Here is a 17,500-nt window from a genome sequence, read left to right on the forward strand (position 1 = left end):
GACAGACAGACAGAGAGAGACAGACAGACAGACAGACAGACAGACAGACAGACAGACAGACAGACAGACAGACAGACAGACAGACAGACAGACAGACAGACAGACAGACAGACAGACAGACAGACAGACAGACAAAGAGACAGACAGACAGACAGACAGACAGACAGACAGTCTATCTATGGCCCTATCCCATTTCAAAGCACCGAAGAGACCGTCCCTCTGGGGATGGGTGGGATCATGTCTCCCTTCTCTGGCTCCAGACTGCTGGAGTAAAGCTAATCGATTCCCCTTCTTTCACGCGGCAGCAGCTTCTTATCACCCTACCCTACAGTGTGCCGGCAGCTGCCATTGATTTATCACTTCCTTAAAAAGACTTGGACACCTGCTATTAGCTGGCAGGCTGATGCCGTGTCTGCCTCTGTGCAGACCAGACTGGAGCTTGTTCAGCAGGGACAGGTATTCACCTTGAAGGAGGCAGAACAAGACTCCAAGGACAGTCTGCACACACTTTCAGGGGGCCTTTGTGCATGTGTGTAGGGAGGGTTTAAAATACATACAGGGCTCCCTCTTTATTCCACTGTCTGACTTGCACATCAAAAAATAATGAAATATTGAAAACAGTGAGCTAGTGAAGGGCCCTTATACAATAAAGTACAGGGACAATCTGCTGTCAACATTGCCAACCTGTGAATGAATTATAAAATCGTGAATAACCCTTAGCATGTTTATCAATGATGACACGCAGTTTGTTTCAGGAAATGTGGTTAGAATTTCAGCCTGAATTGTTTTTTCAGTGACGATGTATTAATATCCAACATTACCATTTCTCAATGTATTGTAACACCGGTGAAGGCATTAGCCAAACACCTGTGTGTGCTTGACTTGGTATCTTGTAGTTTCTCAGTAACTGAGATCTGACCTCTCTGCTCCGATAGCTCTTATTTCATATCCTTTAAAGTCGTGACAGGTTTAAATGGCATCTTGTCATGCTGGCTGCTCGACTGCACAGTGAATGCTGGTGCAATCATTTAAATCTGTCACGCTCTGCCTTCCCCAAGGAACTGGCTCTGTGAAGGCATCTCTGCGGTCCATCAGTGTCCGGGAGCAATAAGAGAGCTGGGCTGAGCCCAATCCAATCTCTTTCACATCCCCTGCAAACCCCATCACCTCCAGCTCTGTCATCGTGAATTGCATTGTGCAAGGGCAGTTGTCACCTGAAGTACTGCACTGTACTGTGATTGCAATCTCATTCTGTACTGTGATTGCAATCTCATTCTGTACTGTGATTGCAATCTCATTCTGTGCTGTGATTGCAATCTCATTCTGTACTGTGATTGCAATCTCATTCTGTGCTGTGATTGCAATCTCATTCTGTACTGTGATTGCAATCTCATTCTGTGCTGTGATTGCAATCTCATTCTGTACTGTGATTGCAATCTCATTCTGTGCTGTGATTGCAATCTCATTCTGTACTGTGATTGCAATCTCATTCTGTGCTGTGATTGCAATCTCATTCTGTGCTGTGATTGCAATCTCATTCTGTGCTGTGATTGCAATCTCATTCTGTGCTGTGATTGCAATCTCATTCTGTACTGTGATTGCAATCTCATTTCCAGTGTTGCAGTTTCTCCAGCACTGCGCTCTTCAGTTTATCAGGTTGGTCATTGGAGGACAACTGTTGAAGCAACTTGTTATAGAAGACAACTTTTTCAAGCAACTGTTACCACATTGCTGAAATCCACATTGGTGAACTTTGCATGTGGTTAAAAATGCTTTGAAAATTGCCTTGAGCCACGCAACCAGCTCCCTCTTACAAAGATCAGCAGTTATGCCACTTTAGGAGGCGCTGTGCATTTCGATAAAGAAACTGCTATTACAGTACCGAACCTTCAGATCTGTACTGTGCAAATCCTCTAAGAAATAGAGATATGATATTGTGTCCACATTTTAGCATTTGAATGTGTGTTTAGCACCTAATACTTGTCAATATTGCATATATGCTGCCTGCTGGTCACTGACAAATTAATGAGGATTGCATGTTAAATATGATCAAAGTGTGTATTCCTCATTTAAATGTTTAAATGGGTAACACAGAGAGGAATGGTAAAGCATGGGTAACACAGAGAGGAATGGTAAAGCATGGGTAACACAGAGAGGAATGGTAAAGCATGGGTAACACAGAGAGGAATGGTAAAGCATGGGTAACACAGAGAGGAATGGTAAAGCATGGGTAACACAGAGAGGAATGGTAAAGCATGGGTAACACAGAGAGGAATGGTAAAGCATGGGTAACACAGAGAGGAATGGTAAAGCATGGGTAACACAGAGAGGAATGGTAAAGCATGGGTAACACAGAGAGGAATGGTAAAGCATGGGTAACACAGAGAGGAATGGTAAAGCATGGGTAACACAGAGAGGAATGGTAAAGCATGGGTAACACAGAGAGGAATGGTAAAGCATGGGTAACACAGAGAGGAATGGTAAAGCATGGGTGGGTAACACAGAGAGGAATGGTAAAGCATGGGTAACACAGAGAGGAATGGTAAAGCATGGGTAACACAGAGAGGAATGGTAAAGCATGGGTAACACAGAGAGGAATGGTAAAGCATGGGTAACACAGAGAGGAATGGTAAAGCATGGGTAACACAGAGAGGAATGGTAAAGCATGGGTAACACAGAGAGGAATGGTAAAGCATGGGTAACACAGAGAGGAATGGTAAAGCATGGTAACACAGAGAGGAATGGTAAAGCATGGGTAACACAGAGAGGAATGGTAAAGCATGGGTAACACAGAGAGGAATGGTAAAGCATGGGTAACACAGAGAGGAATGGTAAAGCATGGGTAACACAGAGAGGAATGGTAAAGCATGGGTAACACAGAGAGGAATGGTAAAGCATGGGTAACACAGAGAGGAATGGTAAAGCATGGGTAACACAGAGAGGAATGGTAAAGCATGGGTAACACAGAGAGGAATGGTAAAGCATGGGTAACACAGAGAGGAATGGTAAAGCATGGGTAACACAGAGAGGAATGGTAAAGCATGGGTAACACAGAGAGGAATGGTAAAGCATGGGTAACACAGAGAGGAATGGTAAAGCATGGGTAACACAGAGAGGAATGGTAAAGCATGGGTAACACAGAGAGGAATGGTAAAGCATGGGTAACACAGAGAGGAATGGTAAAGCATGGTAAGGTCCACGGTTTAAGAGCAATGCCTGTCTTTCCGGTCGACAGCAGTGCCCTCTGTGTGATCTGTAATCACATTCCCCAGGAGCAGACTGATGCCACCTGAATTCATTTCATGCCTGACCTTGCCTGGCAGCACCAGCTCCTCTCAAGCCGTGGAACAAGCCTGCACTGACTGGCAGCCCATCTGGAAAACATAATCATGACTGCCATGTGACTTCCAAGCAAATAGCACGTCACTTTACAGTACAGAATGCGCCCAGACACACTGAGACCCTGTGTACAGTACGTATGTATCTAGCATGAGCTAAGGGACTTGCATTGTGTGTAGCTTCTATTATATGATTATATTTACGGGGGGTTTTCAGAGAATGGAACGTAAACAAATTGATATGCAGATATTAGAAAAGTGCTTATAAACACTACAGCTTTAGTTAATTAAATCAGAGCTCTGTGGCGTTATTCAATGATAATTATAGTGCCAGACGTGTTTCAATCACAAACTGAAAATAATTCAGCCGCTGTGTTTTTTAATTTATGCAGTGTTGATTTTATCAAGGGTTAAGTCTAGGTGCCAGGTACTTTTTGGTTTTTTTTTAGGATATAAATCTTAATCTTAATGACTGCATTAAGAAAATTGCATGCCTGTCTTTCTCCGAGGGACTAGAAGTGGGAGGCATAATTTAATGGCAGTTATTGAAATGACTGTGCACAGACAGGCCGAACATTATCTCAGTCGAAGAATTAGTGCTGGAGACAAGGACATGACTGGCTTCCTCCACTCACAGGGCAGCAGTGTGTGGCTGGGGGTGTCTGTGCCCATCATGGTGTGACAGGGAGCGTTTCCATATAATAGTTGTGCTCCTTAAAGATACAGCTGCAATCAGGCACTGTGCAAGCAAGGGCTTTACTGGACTGTACAAGAAAATGCACCAAAGAAGAATAACTACAAATGGGATTTGGTTTGTGCAATTATCTTATGCTGTTTAAACATATTAGGATAGCAGTGGCATTCCAGTCACAGTGCCATCCAGTGGCTTGTTGTTGTAATGTCTACTTACAGATTTTTTAACTTTCAACAGCGCCACCAGCTGGCCAATTCTAGCAATTGCAGCAAGCATCTCAACGTTTTTTTTATTTTTTTGTTACAGCTTATTACAATAGATCACAGATTATACAGAGAAACAAACTGCGCCAGTTGCATGTCTGGTTACAACCCCCTGCGTGGCACAGTAAATGCTCCACTCACTTCTTTGCGCTCCATCAGGTTTGTCTTTGAAAAGACTCCTGAACAACAGGACCCAAGCGTATGCCTGTTCCAGAGACACAAAGTTAACAGTTAACCAGGGCCAGCTTCTCGTCACGGCCTGCAAGTCTCAGCTTGTTTGTTGTGCTCTCCCCTGGACAGGAATTTCTCTGCTAAGTAAATTTGCTCTTGGTGTCACATGTCTGGTGTCCGGCTTTATTTTTAATTCAGAGTCCACTTAAGCTGATTTTACTTGATGGCAGCCTTATAAAAGTGTACCACAGTATTTCTGCATTTTTCCCATGCTTTCCCCATGGTTATACTATGCATTAGTTCACCCTGGTTTGCCATGTTTATTAATATGCTTTAGCAGACCTCTCTGTGTTTCACACTGCTTACAGTACCTATGATTGACCAGGCTTTCACTACGCTTTATTACATTTGCAGTGCTTTTACTATGGGAAGCTTTTATACAGGTTATTTCCCCGGGAATGCACTGTACTCTTCTGAATATTGAAACATTTTTTTCTTCTGTGTTGGCAGTGATGCTGATGAGACCTAGGTTTTGCATTAGTGTCTGACATGCACCATAATAACCTGCAAAAAACATTTGCAAGCCAGTGTGTTTATAATGTTGGTGCCAATAACTGAAAAAAGGTATTAAACTGGTACTGGTTACTCATTTTTATAACTTTAAATCATTAACCTTTCATGCTCATTTATAAGCTTCTTTACAGCGCTCGATAGAGGCAGCGTTGAGTCTGAATCCGAAGTGTTTCAATCAGAGACGAGAGGAGAGAGAGAGGCGGAGATGACGGCGACGTGAAAGGGTTGTATACCGTGCTAGCAAGGATAGTCAGCTTGCAACTCCCCTTTCTCAATGCACAGAAATACGCATTGGAAATACAACAGCAGCGACCGCGCTGGTTTCAAGAGCAAATCTAACACCAGCGTCAGTCTCTTGGGTGCAAAACCCCATCAATACTGCTGAATGAAACCAGCAAGAAGCAGCCGGCAGTGAAAACAACACAATGAAGGCATCGAATAAAAGCGGATTGCGTGTTTACTGCTGTGCGTTTGTTTAAAAAAAACAAGAAAAAAGAAAGAAGTCTCATTATACCGACACCGAAGAGGAATGCGTACAGGGTCAGAACAACCCAACAGCAGAACGGTAAGGATCGAGTTCTGTTCAAATAAATACATAAAAAAGAAAGTATTGTATGAAATACGTTGTTTTAATAAGGGTTGCATCTCTCTGGAAATAGCTGTGTGTGATCCGGCAGGGGTGCCATTTATAACAGCGATGAAGCTATACTGTTCGTGTGTGTGATCACAGAAAATGCTGCTCCACTTAAAATGAATGCTATATCTATCTATCTATCTATCTATCTATCTATCTATCTATCTATATATATATATATATATATATATATATATATATATATATATATATATATATATATATATATATATATATATATAATACAAATTAACAGTGCTTCAAAAAGCGACACTGTATATTGGAGTACAGCAAAACTATGGAGATATAATAATAATTCTAAAGCAAACAGGCACATCTACAGTACAGCGTTTCATTGTAGCTTTTTAACTACATGCAGACCTAAATCAAGGCAGTGGATAAAGGTTGGGTTTGGTATAATTACTCTTTGAAATATTAGATCACGCGTTCTAACCATTAAGTACATGCTTCATGGACACGACATAGCTGCTAATTGCGTTATTAATGTGAGTCCGTTTTGCATACCCACCTGCGCAATGTGCAGTATTTGCATTTATAAAATACTGTGCTTGCTAATCTACACACCGTGTGTGTCCATTTGAAAGATGAGAAACCGCAAGATTGTGTAGTTTTGGGATGTGTGGTATGACTTATACAGTGAATATAAGGATGCTGTTGTAGCAGGCTATATTATTATAGCGAGTCTATATAATATTAGCAGTAATATCTATTCTATATTCATTTTGTTTTTAAAAACCTGTACACTGCAGGAGTCAACACATTGCTAATCAATCAACAGTCTCACATATACTGAAGTGTACAATACTGTAGGAATTTAAGAACCATTCGATTTGAAATGGCATCTATCTATCTATCTATCTATCTATCTATCACACTATGCAATGTATTCAGTAAGGTCATACTATTATTATCAGGTGAGAACTATAACGGGTGAGGGCGGGCGACTGCAGTTGCAAGATTGTATGTCACCATTAATTAATGTATTTATTTCTATCGCCGCAATAGCCTCCTCGTACAGCACTGTGTGCATGATACTGTGTTTACAATGTGTTTGCGGAACCCCGCTTGCATTGATACAGCGCTGCAGAGTATAGGGTGAAGTGCAGTATGTTCGCCTTCAAGCAGAGGCATAGTCTGACACGTGACCAGTGCTGGGGCAGCCGTGGGGTCTTCCGATTCCAGGTGATGTAGCTGTGTGCGCTTGAGCGATCACCAAGACTATTCTACCTTTGAAATTCAGCTTGGCTGTTTTGCGTAATTGTAAGGTAAACAACTAGCAGTGGAAGACTAATAAGTTAATGCAAGACCCTTTTTTCTTACAACTAGAAAACAGAGCTTGTGCTGGCTTGTGTTATTTCCGTTGCTGTGCGTGTTGATTTGATCATGCAAACCAAACACTGTAGTGTAAAAAGTTGTGTGTGTGTGTGTGTGTGTGTGTGTGTGTGTGTGTGTGTGTGTGTGTGTTTTATATTTCCAGAAGGCGTTGTGCACAGTGCAAGGCTTTTTATCTGTCACTACAGTGTTTGGTTTGCATGATCAAATCAACAACACTCAATCAATTAAATTAGGTTATACAAGCACGAGAAAAGTAGTGTAACTGATTGAGGCAGGAACAGAAACGTCTGTCTGATTGGCGTTTTCCAAACTTGAAACCAGTAGAGAAATAGTAAAAAAAATAAATAAATAAATAAATGGTCCAGTTCTTGAACTCCACCAGTGCCTGTTGTTGCGTGTCAGTGGCTTCGTTTGTGTCCACAGTAGTAGTCGATGCACTGTTGATGTCGTCTTTGTCAGCATTTTTAGCCTTCCTAAGGAAGCAATAGAAGAAGTTTCATTGAATCAAGATGACGACTGATTGAGTCGGACAGCTGTGTGCTTGATGCGAGTCATGTGACTTCGCTTCTGCACGATGCTAGTTAGGGCTCGACTGCACTACTGCTGCCTATAGAAAACAGTTTTCCAGCCGGTTCGGGCTTGACTCCACCGCTACATACAGCAGGCTGGGTGCGTGCCCTATTGCACATGTCTCTTAATGTCAGGCCTTCATTGCAGGGAGAGCGATCCCGCCAACCACTTGACCAAAGCCCAAATCAGCTGTACGGCTCTGCTTCGACCCCCTTAAACCCGGGCAAGATTGTAAAGAATCAGATTGGAAAAACAGCTGGATTCAGTGTGTCAGGCAGGGTTTACAGCAGTGCATTAGATCAGTGTTAATATCACACCTTTAAAAGGGTGGGAAGATGGCTTTGCTCTGCGGGGTAGGGAGGTCAGCATGGAGACAGGGATTCCTCATGCATGTCAGCATGGACAGGAAGAAGGCTGATCATCTTCATGCCACAAACAGCTCATTCTCCCTGGAGTGTAATACGAGTCTCTAAGTGCGGTGGAGAGCAGGATTGCACAGGACCGGGAACATACTGGCTCTGCACGGAAGTGTCTCTAAAATTATGTCAGTATAAAGGTGATCCTCTTTACATTCGAGGAGTAACAGTAAAGGCAGTCTGAAGCGACTTTGCTGCATCACACCCCACATCTCTCCGGGTGTGCCGCGCAGTGCCAAGAAACCTAGCCCCCTGAAACCAAGCTCCAAGCCACAGCGTGGAGTCCGTGTTCCCTCAGCATAAGAACTACTCAGAATGAATTCAAATGTCCTAACGTTTAAGGGGACAGCAATACAATTACTACAAATGTGATATGAAGCAGAAATGCTTAAAAATAAGGAGGCTTTTAATATAATTTGCAGTGCACTGCTTTTTGCCGGATTGCGGCTAGCAAACAAAGCAGTGAGACGTTTACTGTAAAGCAGAAGGCAGCAGCAAAAAATATTGTCTGTAGCTCAATTAATGTTTCACCCAGGGCCAATTATCCATAATGGAACTCGAAAAAGCACTTAGGCTCTTTATTGCATAGCGCAGAGTGAGTTTGCAAGCATGAAGATTCAAGGGGGCAGGCAGGTAGGCGGGCAGGCAGGCAGAGATTGATTTACCAAGTTATGTAAACTTTATATTAACCAGTCCCTGTAGTGTCATCAACCCAGATTTTATGTATGAGTGTCATTTGCTTGAGGGCTAATAGACACTGTAGGTAAGTCTTTTATCTCTGGAGGCCTGGGTTAAAATCTCGAGGGATAGCCAAGGTTATCCAGTTAGCATAAAAATAAAGATTTCTGAAGCAGATCTGCAATGTGCCTCAAGAGAAGGGATGTTAAAGTTTTCTGCTGTAAAGTGCGATTATGTGATATATTCTTTGAGAAAACGTTATTATTAACAAGCAAAATGCAAAAAAATAAAATAAAGAATCTTCACGAAAGCCTTTTAAATATAACTGGAAAAAGCATGTGCTATTATTGTGTTATATCCAAAAAGGGCACCATGGCGATTAATCGGACCAATGAATGTTTAATTGAGGCTCGCAAAATAAAGCCATGTCGATCAATACCTGATTAACAGACCATCTCCGCTAAGAAGCAGACAGGCTGTCACGAATGAGGACAGCACACCGGTGTCAAGCACTATAGGGGCTCTGTGTGTTCTCAGATTCTGAATTACTTTAGATCTGTTTGAAGAATTGATGTGCTCCATGAGGTTGCAGCTTCCTTAGCCACAAGCCCTTATGAGAGATTCACAGGGTCATTAGGAGCCTGGAACAGCTCTCTCTGACCTTTCTGTGGAGAATTACACAGCCGGCAATAAGCAGTTCTGTGCAAATGATTTTTTTTTTCTATAATAATGTGAAGATCCTTTAAACTTACCCATGAAGCGTCACAGCTAAATTGTACTCCCTTTTCTTCTGTTTGCTCTGCAGATGTTTGTAGACAGGGTAAGGAAGTGGGGCATCATTTCAAGTCTTTTGTGTGTATGAAGAAAAGAAGAGGGTTCATGTTTTCTGTGATCCAGCAGAGAGAATTGGCTATTCAAAGACATCCAGCTGGATGGGATATATATATATATATATATATATATATATATATATATATATATATATATATATACACACACACACACACACACACACACACACACACACACACACACACAATGGTGTTCTAATCTTACGTTGTTATTGTCAGGTTGTAATATTCAGACTATAATGTATACAGACTACCCCCCTCAGAAAGTTCAAACAGCTATTAAATGCACTGGAAGACCAAGGATCAGAAATGATAGAATCCTGTTGAAGACCTTAAAGAATAATTGCCTCTTTGTGCCAGTGAAAACCGAACCTGTTTTTTTAAGCTGTCTGGCTATGCAGTGCCATGGTAACTTTTTTAGTGCGGTGCACAAAGTCCTGTTCAAACCGCTGTCTCCGCAGGAACGTGTCCTTAAACTCAAGGACAAGGACGTGGCTGTAATTGCTGTTTGATCGGTGGGCAGTTTCTTGGTTCTTTCCATCACTCCTTTTCATTGGGCTGTGAACTGGCTGACTGACCTCCCTCATGGAGGAGCATGCACATAATGCAAAAGAAACTGAATCATCAGCTTTTGTATGAGAACCAAAGACTATGCCCAGCATGGTGATACTGTCTGTGCTGCACCGGGGTTAAACCAGAACTCGCTGTGTCTTTGAGTCCAGTTTAAATCCAGGCTTTAAACTACTTTCAGCAGGGTGACAATACCACTTTCAGGGCTGCTGGAGTAGCACTAGCTTACATACTGGCTTGTGCTGCGCATTCTTTTGTTTGAAATGAATGCAAATTAGTGTTGATAAACAAAGTATAATTATGTAATAACTATCATGTGATTTGCTACTGTGATCGTAGTGAATCTGTGTTGTTGGTGATGAAATGTCATGATGCATCCCCCCAGCCTTGTATGCATTTAGTTGTTTTTTTTTATCTAAGTAATGCAATTAAATACTGTTTTTCTGTTCTCTTTACAGGCCATATTTACCTTAAAATGATCTGAGGGGGAAAAACTAGAAGAGTCTCTTTAAGATGACACGAACAGACCCGCCTGACATACTGGTGTCGACTGTGTATCGAGACATTAAAGTGAATCTGACTTCTACCGACTCCTGTCTGTCCAAACAATGTGATCTTCACACCCTGAGCAAGCTGGAGGATAATCAGAAAACGTTCAACAAAAGGCACTGTCGAAGCTTTGACTTCCTCGAGTCACTGGACGACCCCAAAGCTTCGAGTTCCTCAATGGAGTACCCTTACAGGAGGACCGAGAGGCAGATGTTGAACCCGGAGGCTGCTCGGAACTCTCTCGGGCAGCAGGCTCACCTCCGGTTCTCTTCCCCAGATCTGTTCAACTCCAAACCCCCACCTCAGCAACCTGTGGAAGCCACCAGAGATGCAGTGAGACCCGATCTCAAGAGAAGGACAAGGTCCAAAAGTGCTCCCAGGGTGAAGAGCACATTCACGCCAGTGCCCCTTGAGGTGACTCCTCCACCTGTCAGGAGGGGAAGGGAAGTACAGCGAGCTGCTCTGCGTGACCCCCCTAGGAAGCCAGAGACCTCCCCTCACAGGGAAGCCTCTTATGCAGCCAACCGGGCCATGATGAACGAAGTCCACCCCATCAAGCTCCAGCCGCAGAGGGGAGACTCCAAACGATACTCACCGCTGTTTGTGCCGGAGTCCTTTGATGAGAACCAGCCAGGCAAACCGTCCGCCAGCCCTCACGTCAAGTGCCGCATGGATATCAAGCCAGATGAGGCTGTTCTCCAGCACGCTGCGAGAAACGTCAAGCCACCAACACCCAGAGCAGAAGTGCCCTGGCAGAGATACCCCAGCGGAAGTAGCAGGAGCCTGATCTTGCCAAGTGGTTGGCAGGTCTCCAGGACTCCCACCCCCAGTGACTCCTACAGTGGAGATTATAAGCAGGTTTACCAGCATCACAACACCATGCCGTACGACTACATCCCGCAGGCGGACATCCCTTTACAAAGGATGCTTTCTCCCAGAGAGCAGCGGGATTACCCCGGATGGGAGCGCAGGGCTTATTCCAGCCCCAATGTGCCAACCAAATTTTTTTATACAGAGGAGCATGGGAGGTATCCCTCTCCAGCCCCCCCTGCCAGAACTTTCTATCAAGGAGAGCATCATAGTTACCCCAGCCAAAACTTTACCGCTAAAGCACAGTCCGGGCTTGATCAAAGGACTCATATGGTCCACGCTGTACCTGGCCAACCATTTTACACTGAAGAGCCAAGGCAATATCCCATACCCGTGTACCCCAAACCTTATTCCACGAACGAGCCACAGCACTATATAGTCCAGACTGCCCCGTCTAGGACTTTTTATGGTGAGGATCCCAGAACGTACCCAGTTCAGTGCGTCCCGTCCAAGATGTCCTACACGAATGAACACATTGTGACACCCCCTGAGCATCACGTTCCTTCAAGGGCTTATTATACAGAAAGCCGCGGGCAGTACCGCCGCACCAGAATGCCTCAGGCTGTTTTCAGCGATTGGTACGGTCCTGAGCCGACCGGATACGCCACCCACCACCCTTCAACACAGTACGCAACCCAGAGATCCAGGCAAGAGCCTGTGCTTTCTCCTTGGTACGCCTCCCACTGTTTGGACCAGCACAGGCTGGGGACGGACACCCGGCACTACTCCAGATCCTGGGACAACATCCTGAACCACAACATCCAAAGGGAGCAGCCAGTGCAGCGTGGCAGGAGCTACGAGAACCTTCTTGCCCAAGGGAAGCGTGCCTTGTCCCCAGATGAAAGACGCCAGCCAGTGGTAGTCAATCTCTCCAGTTCGCCCAGGCGCTACGCAGCACTTTCCATGTCGGAAACCTCGCTCATGGAGAAGGTTTGCACAGAAGGGGGACGGAACTCCCTCAGCAGGATGTGGTTCGTAACCCCTGAGATCACCATCACAGACAATGACATCCGCCCCAGTGCTCTCAGAAAAACGGAGGGACGCTCTGCCAGCTGGGATGTCCTGGACTCTGGCAGAGCCCCAAGTGCTTCTCACCAAGAACCACATTCCTATCAGGGGAATCCTACCAAAGAGAAAACTCACAACAGCGCCTCCCTCCAGCAAAGTCTCGAGCAGCTAGACGAACTCCTGGCAGACTTAGTCATCGACTACAAGCCCCCATCCAGCAGGAGACCCAGTAAGGACTTGCTGGACCAGCTGAAGAAGCTGATTAACGAGGACGATGCTGGTTCCTCAGCCAAAACAGACCCCAATGGGAATCCCGTCCCGTTAAAGAAGCAGCCCACTTCTACAAAGCTGACTCATGAAGTCCACAAAGAACTTGACAGTGGCTGTGATGTCCTCCAGAAGGAGCTAGATGAAGGCTCTCCGGACCAGAGCACAGATGACGACGACACAATGATGTGCTCCAACAGCAAGTGTCGCCGGACAGAGACCTTATTCAACGCCTGCCTCTACTTCAAGTCCTGCCACAGCTGCTACACCTATTACTGCTCCCGGAATTGCCGCAGAGAGGACTGGGACATCCACAAGGAGAACTGCCTTTACGGGCGCATCGGCAGCGTTTGCAGACACGTTCTCAAAATCTGCCGGGAGAATGCAGAGGTCCACAAAGCTTTCTCTCGCATCGCCAAGGTAGGATTTCTGTCCCGCGGAAGGGGGGTCTTGTTCCTGGGTTTCCCCAGCCCCGGCTCGGCCGATAACTTCCTGCAGTACGGACTGGAGAGCCTCCTCATGTCCCCCACATATCTCTCCTTGAGGGAGCTCGATGGCTACAAGGACAACCTGGGCGACTACTGCAAGGAGCTGCAGGAAGCCGGGAATGAGTACGACCCAAACGAATGCTTCCTTTTGAATGTTTCTATAGCTGTGGGCGAAAAAGTGCCTAACAGCCCCTCTCCGAGAGTCCAAGTTCCGACTGTCAGGAAGTATGCCAAGGTAGCCCTGGCCTCCTCCAGCCCGGAGAAGAAGATCCTGAAAAAGGAGAGCGAGATGGAGACCTTGATCCTGACCCCACCCCCGGGGATGGCAGACATCGATAAGGAAGGAGAGGAGGGAAGGAAAGCCAGGGAGATCTGCTTCATCAACATCCAGCGGGAGCTGAGGACCAGGGGGGTCTTCCTACGCCATGAGTACCCCAAAATCTATCAGCAGCTGTGCGAGTTTGTGGAGAGTAATAAGAGATTCACACCTACCAGTATCTACCCCATCGACAAGCGGACTGGGAAGCAGTTCATGTGTATGATCATGGCTGCGTCTGAGCCCAGGACACTGGACTGGGTAGGAACCCCCAACCTCCTGGATGACATTATCTGATCAAGTGCACCTTTGATGTTAAAAATATATCTATATTGTTATACATAGTAAACATGAAGCCTATTTATTATATATGTTTGTAGATATGTATTTTGCTATGGAGAAAAAAAAAGGTATAGTACTGTACATGTTTGCCTAGTCAGCTTTATTTATAATCGGAAACTATTGTCTGTTGTAGTTTCAGAGCTGGTTCAAAAGGCAATAGGATCATTCATATACCCCACTGTGCGGTGATACCAGTGCTGTGTGTCTTACTGCCAAGGCTAGGCGACCCTGGACTGTAGGGGTGTCTTATTGAAAGACACTGATGGTGCAGTTCTCTCAAAGAGATGCCACAGAATAATAGCCAAGATCAGCTAAATAAAACAATGGTAATGCTTTAAAATATAATAGTCACAAGTACCTATGAATATCTTTGGAATGAACGTACGGTAAATAGTCTGAGGCTGCACCTGTAAAATTCGTGTTATTGCACAACCGGTTTTTATTTTAGTTTTTAAGTGTATATTTTTTTTTATAATTATGAAATTGCCAATATGTATTTTCTCATCATCAAATATAGAACTCTAAGCCAAACTATCTGTCCTGAGGTCAGGTTAGGGTAGCCCTCTCTGTCTCTAAGGAAGCCGTGTTTCTGATAGCGGTTTGGATTAACGAGCGCTCACTGACAGCACAGCGAAAGCAGAGCCGAATGACTGATCAGGCTGAAGTCAGACTCACAGCATAAGCAGCATGTAACTGACTTCATTAAATCCAAGACCTTAAACAAGGAGAACCACATGTCACGTCATAGCTAGAACTAAAGAACACGTCCAATGGGCTTGGAGAGAGCGGTCTTCCTCGCTAGTATAACAGCCTAGCCACGTACAGGTTACCCTGTAGTAATCGCAGAAGTGAACACAGGGTTGCCAGAAATCAGCGCACTAGAGCGGCTGTTTTGAAAAAGACTTTAAAAGTTTTAAAAGTTGCCAGGGTGTTAACGGTGGATAGATCAAACACAGGGACGTTATTTAAACAGCAGTAGCAACACGTGGGGGTGTGTCACGCTATATTTTTGGGAACCACTCTACTTCTTCTTTAATTGCTGGCACCTCAAGGACAATCGTAGAAAACATTGTGTTTAAAAAGATTTTCATTCCGTGTGTTTGGATGAGTCTGGGATCTTCGCACACCATTTATTGTTACAGTTCACATGTGGTGGGCAGCTGATCCTTTCTCAAAGCAGGCTGACACATGAGCGGGTCTTACTAGTGGAGTGTTACTTTGATGCCAAACTGTTGTGGCCTGTGGTTCATATTCCCCGATTGGGGTGGGGTGGGGTCATTATTAAATAGAGGGTCAGAAAGTATCTTAGGCACTAAAGAAGATGTTGATCCTCTTATATTTACAAATCTGTTTTACCGTTTTCAAACCAAGGAAATCACGTGTTTTTCCAGGACCAGCCGTTGTTCATTGCTTTGAATTCATAACCTTCCAGTTCAGAAAAGTATTTTTCTTTCTTTCCATTTTTCTCACTTCTTTCCTTTTAAACTGCATATGTGAAGATTATAATAATAATAATAATAATAAATAATAATAATAATAATAATAATAATGTAAAAAGTATCAGATGTGCGGACTGCTTGGTTCAGGTAATAATTTATTATTGCTGCTATAATTTTGTAACTAATTTGCTAAAGGTGAAGCAAAGAGGGCTCTGATATTAACTGTACCCTGCATGTGCCAGTGTGAGTTTGCATCAGCACGATGAATCTAAAGATGCGGAGCTTGTGTGTTTATTCTAGCTATGTCCCTATTTTCGTTTTATATATGAAGACCAGATTGTACAAAAACAGTTCTTTTAGTTACTGCGTTCGTTTTTTAATCTGATCTGAAGGTTTTTACATTGTAATGCGGATGGTAGTATATTCCACTGAACTCGGTTTGACTAATTGATTAAAGATCTTTTTTAATCATTGAAATGCACTGCAATGATAAGTACAGATTGGTTTTGCGAAAACTGATCAAAAAGATGGATCTTATCAAGTAGGGCAAAGGTATAACACAGCCAGGCCGTTATATATTGCACTGAACAAACAGCTTGTAATCCATACTTACTAATGGCACTGGCCTCCCGTCAATTACAATGGTTACTTTGTAGCCACGTTGTACTGTCCCCAGATTTTCAATTTTCTGAATAATACTGTATATGCCATGAAACGAGCTGGCTGCTGTAATGCATCGCTTCTGGCTTCCCTTGTGGGTGAGCGCAGTTTGTGCTTCGCTGAACTGATCCCAGTCTGTGTGACGCAGATTCTTCTTTGGGTAGCCGGGCATGCCCTTCAAATCAAAGGACTGTTTTAAGGAGTGTTTCTTTAAGGGCTGTGTGTGTTTTTTAAATGCCTGTTCAGTTCATACTGCAGTTAATGGGACCTTTTTTTTTTTGTTAGCTGCCTCAGAGGGGGTTAATGAGTTTGTTATGATTTTCCCCAAGATAACTTAAACTTTACAAAAAAATATTCCTTAAAACAATCCTTAAAGATCGGCTGCATTGTAACAGACAGCGGGGTGTGTTTGTGACGTGTCCTGCTGCTGCCGTGTTGTTTGAAATACCTGCTCTGGACGTGAAAGGCGAGTTAAGACGTCTCTGTATGTCTTGTCCTGTCATGTGTTTCCCAGTTCATTAACTGTGTTCGATGGTTCGGTGCAGTGAGCTACGCCCAGCTGCAGTAATAGTGACAGTCTTAGCATGAACACTAGAGTGTTGCACGCAGGCTAGCTAACACAACACAGACAGTGTCACTGCTGCTTTTAAAGGGACACAAATCACAGCATCTTTCAGGTTCTCTTGCCTGAGAACTATGTACAGTTGGGATTGACGATTTTATTGAATGCATGTTATTTATATTTTATTATGTATGATTTTATTATGATGCAAAAAAAAAAAAAAAGGTCCGCTTGATTTATTTATTTTAAAAGTTTATTCTGGATATCAAATAATATTCCTAATAATAATAATTCTGTATTTGATGGCATTTTGATTGTACTGACATCCTGCGCTGTAAATGGAAAGGAACACATGGCTAGGTCTAGCAGTTCTTCTGACGTTCCGTGTGACAAATCAACAATCCGAGCAGAAGAGGAACTGGAACTTAATCGTCGCTCACTGTATTTTCTATTTGTCTGACTGTGTGCTATTTATAATGCATATTTAATAAATGAACTGGATTCAAACCCAGAGCGAGCATCCCATCTGTGTACCTGTCACATCCGTTTATACACTGAGCCCACGACAAGCATTATATTCATTCTGACATGCAGTAGCCCTCCATTCACAGTTTATCTAAAGCTGGGGTCTCCAACCCTGGTTCTGGAGAGCTACTGTGGCTGCTGGTTTTTGTTTCAACCAATCTCTCAGTTATTTAATTGCACCAATTACTGGCTTAATTAGTCAAGGTTAACAGGTGTTCCAGATCTTTAGCCACAGATGATGTAAAAACACCTATAAAACGATAGGGGCTCTCCAGGACCAGGGTTGGGGACCCCTGATCTAAAGGTATGGTACGCCTTTTTAAGAACACAGCTTTAATGATTAACCCCTCTATCAAAATA

The 17,500-nt window shown here is 43.8% G+C and overlaps 1 protein-coding gene across 1 annotated transcript; it reads left to right on the forward strand.

Annotated features, from left to right (window-relative positions):
* The first annotated feature begins 5,214 nt into the window (after nucleotides 1-5,214).
* On the forward strand, nucleotides 5,215-16,845 carry ajm1 (apical junction component 1 homolog). Its single transcript, XM_041242618.1, has 2 exons — nucleotides 5,215-5,604; nucleotides 10,573-16,845. Exon 2 carries the CDS (start codon nucleotides 10,628-10,630, stop codon nucleotides 13,907-13,909), a length of 3,282 nt encoding a protein of 1,093 aa, XP_041098552.1. The 5' UTR covers nucleotides 5,215-5,604; nucleotides 10,573-10,627; the 3' UTR covers nucleotides 13,910-16,845.
* The last annotated feature ends 655 nt before the right edge of the window (nucleotides 16,846-17,500 follow it).

The sequence above is a fragment of the Polyodon spathula genome, unplaced genomic scaffold (assembly GCF_017654505.1).
Source record: "Polyodon spathula isolate WHYD16114869_AA unplaced genomic scaffold, ASM1765450v1 scaffolds_1412, whole genome shotgun sequence".
Classification (NCBI taxonomy): Eukaryota; Metazoa; Chordata; class Actinopteri; order Acipenseriformes; family Polyodontidae; genus Polyodon; species Polyodon spathula.

Excerpts from the sequence above, each read along its gene's own strand:
- ajm1 (XM_041242618.1), top strand. The coding sequence starts at position 10,628 with ATGACACGAACAGACCCGCCTGACATACTGGTGTCGACTGTGTATCGA.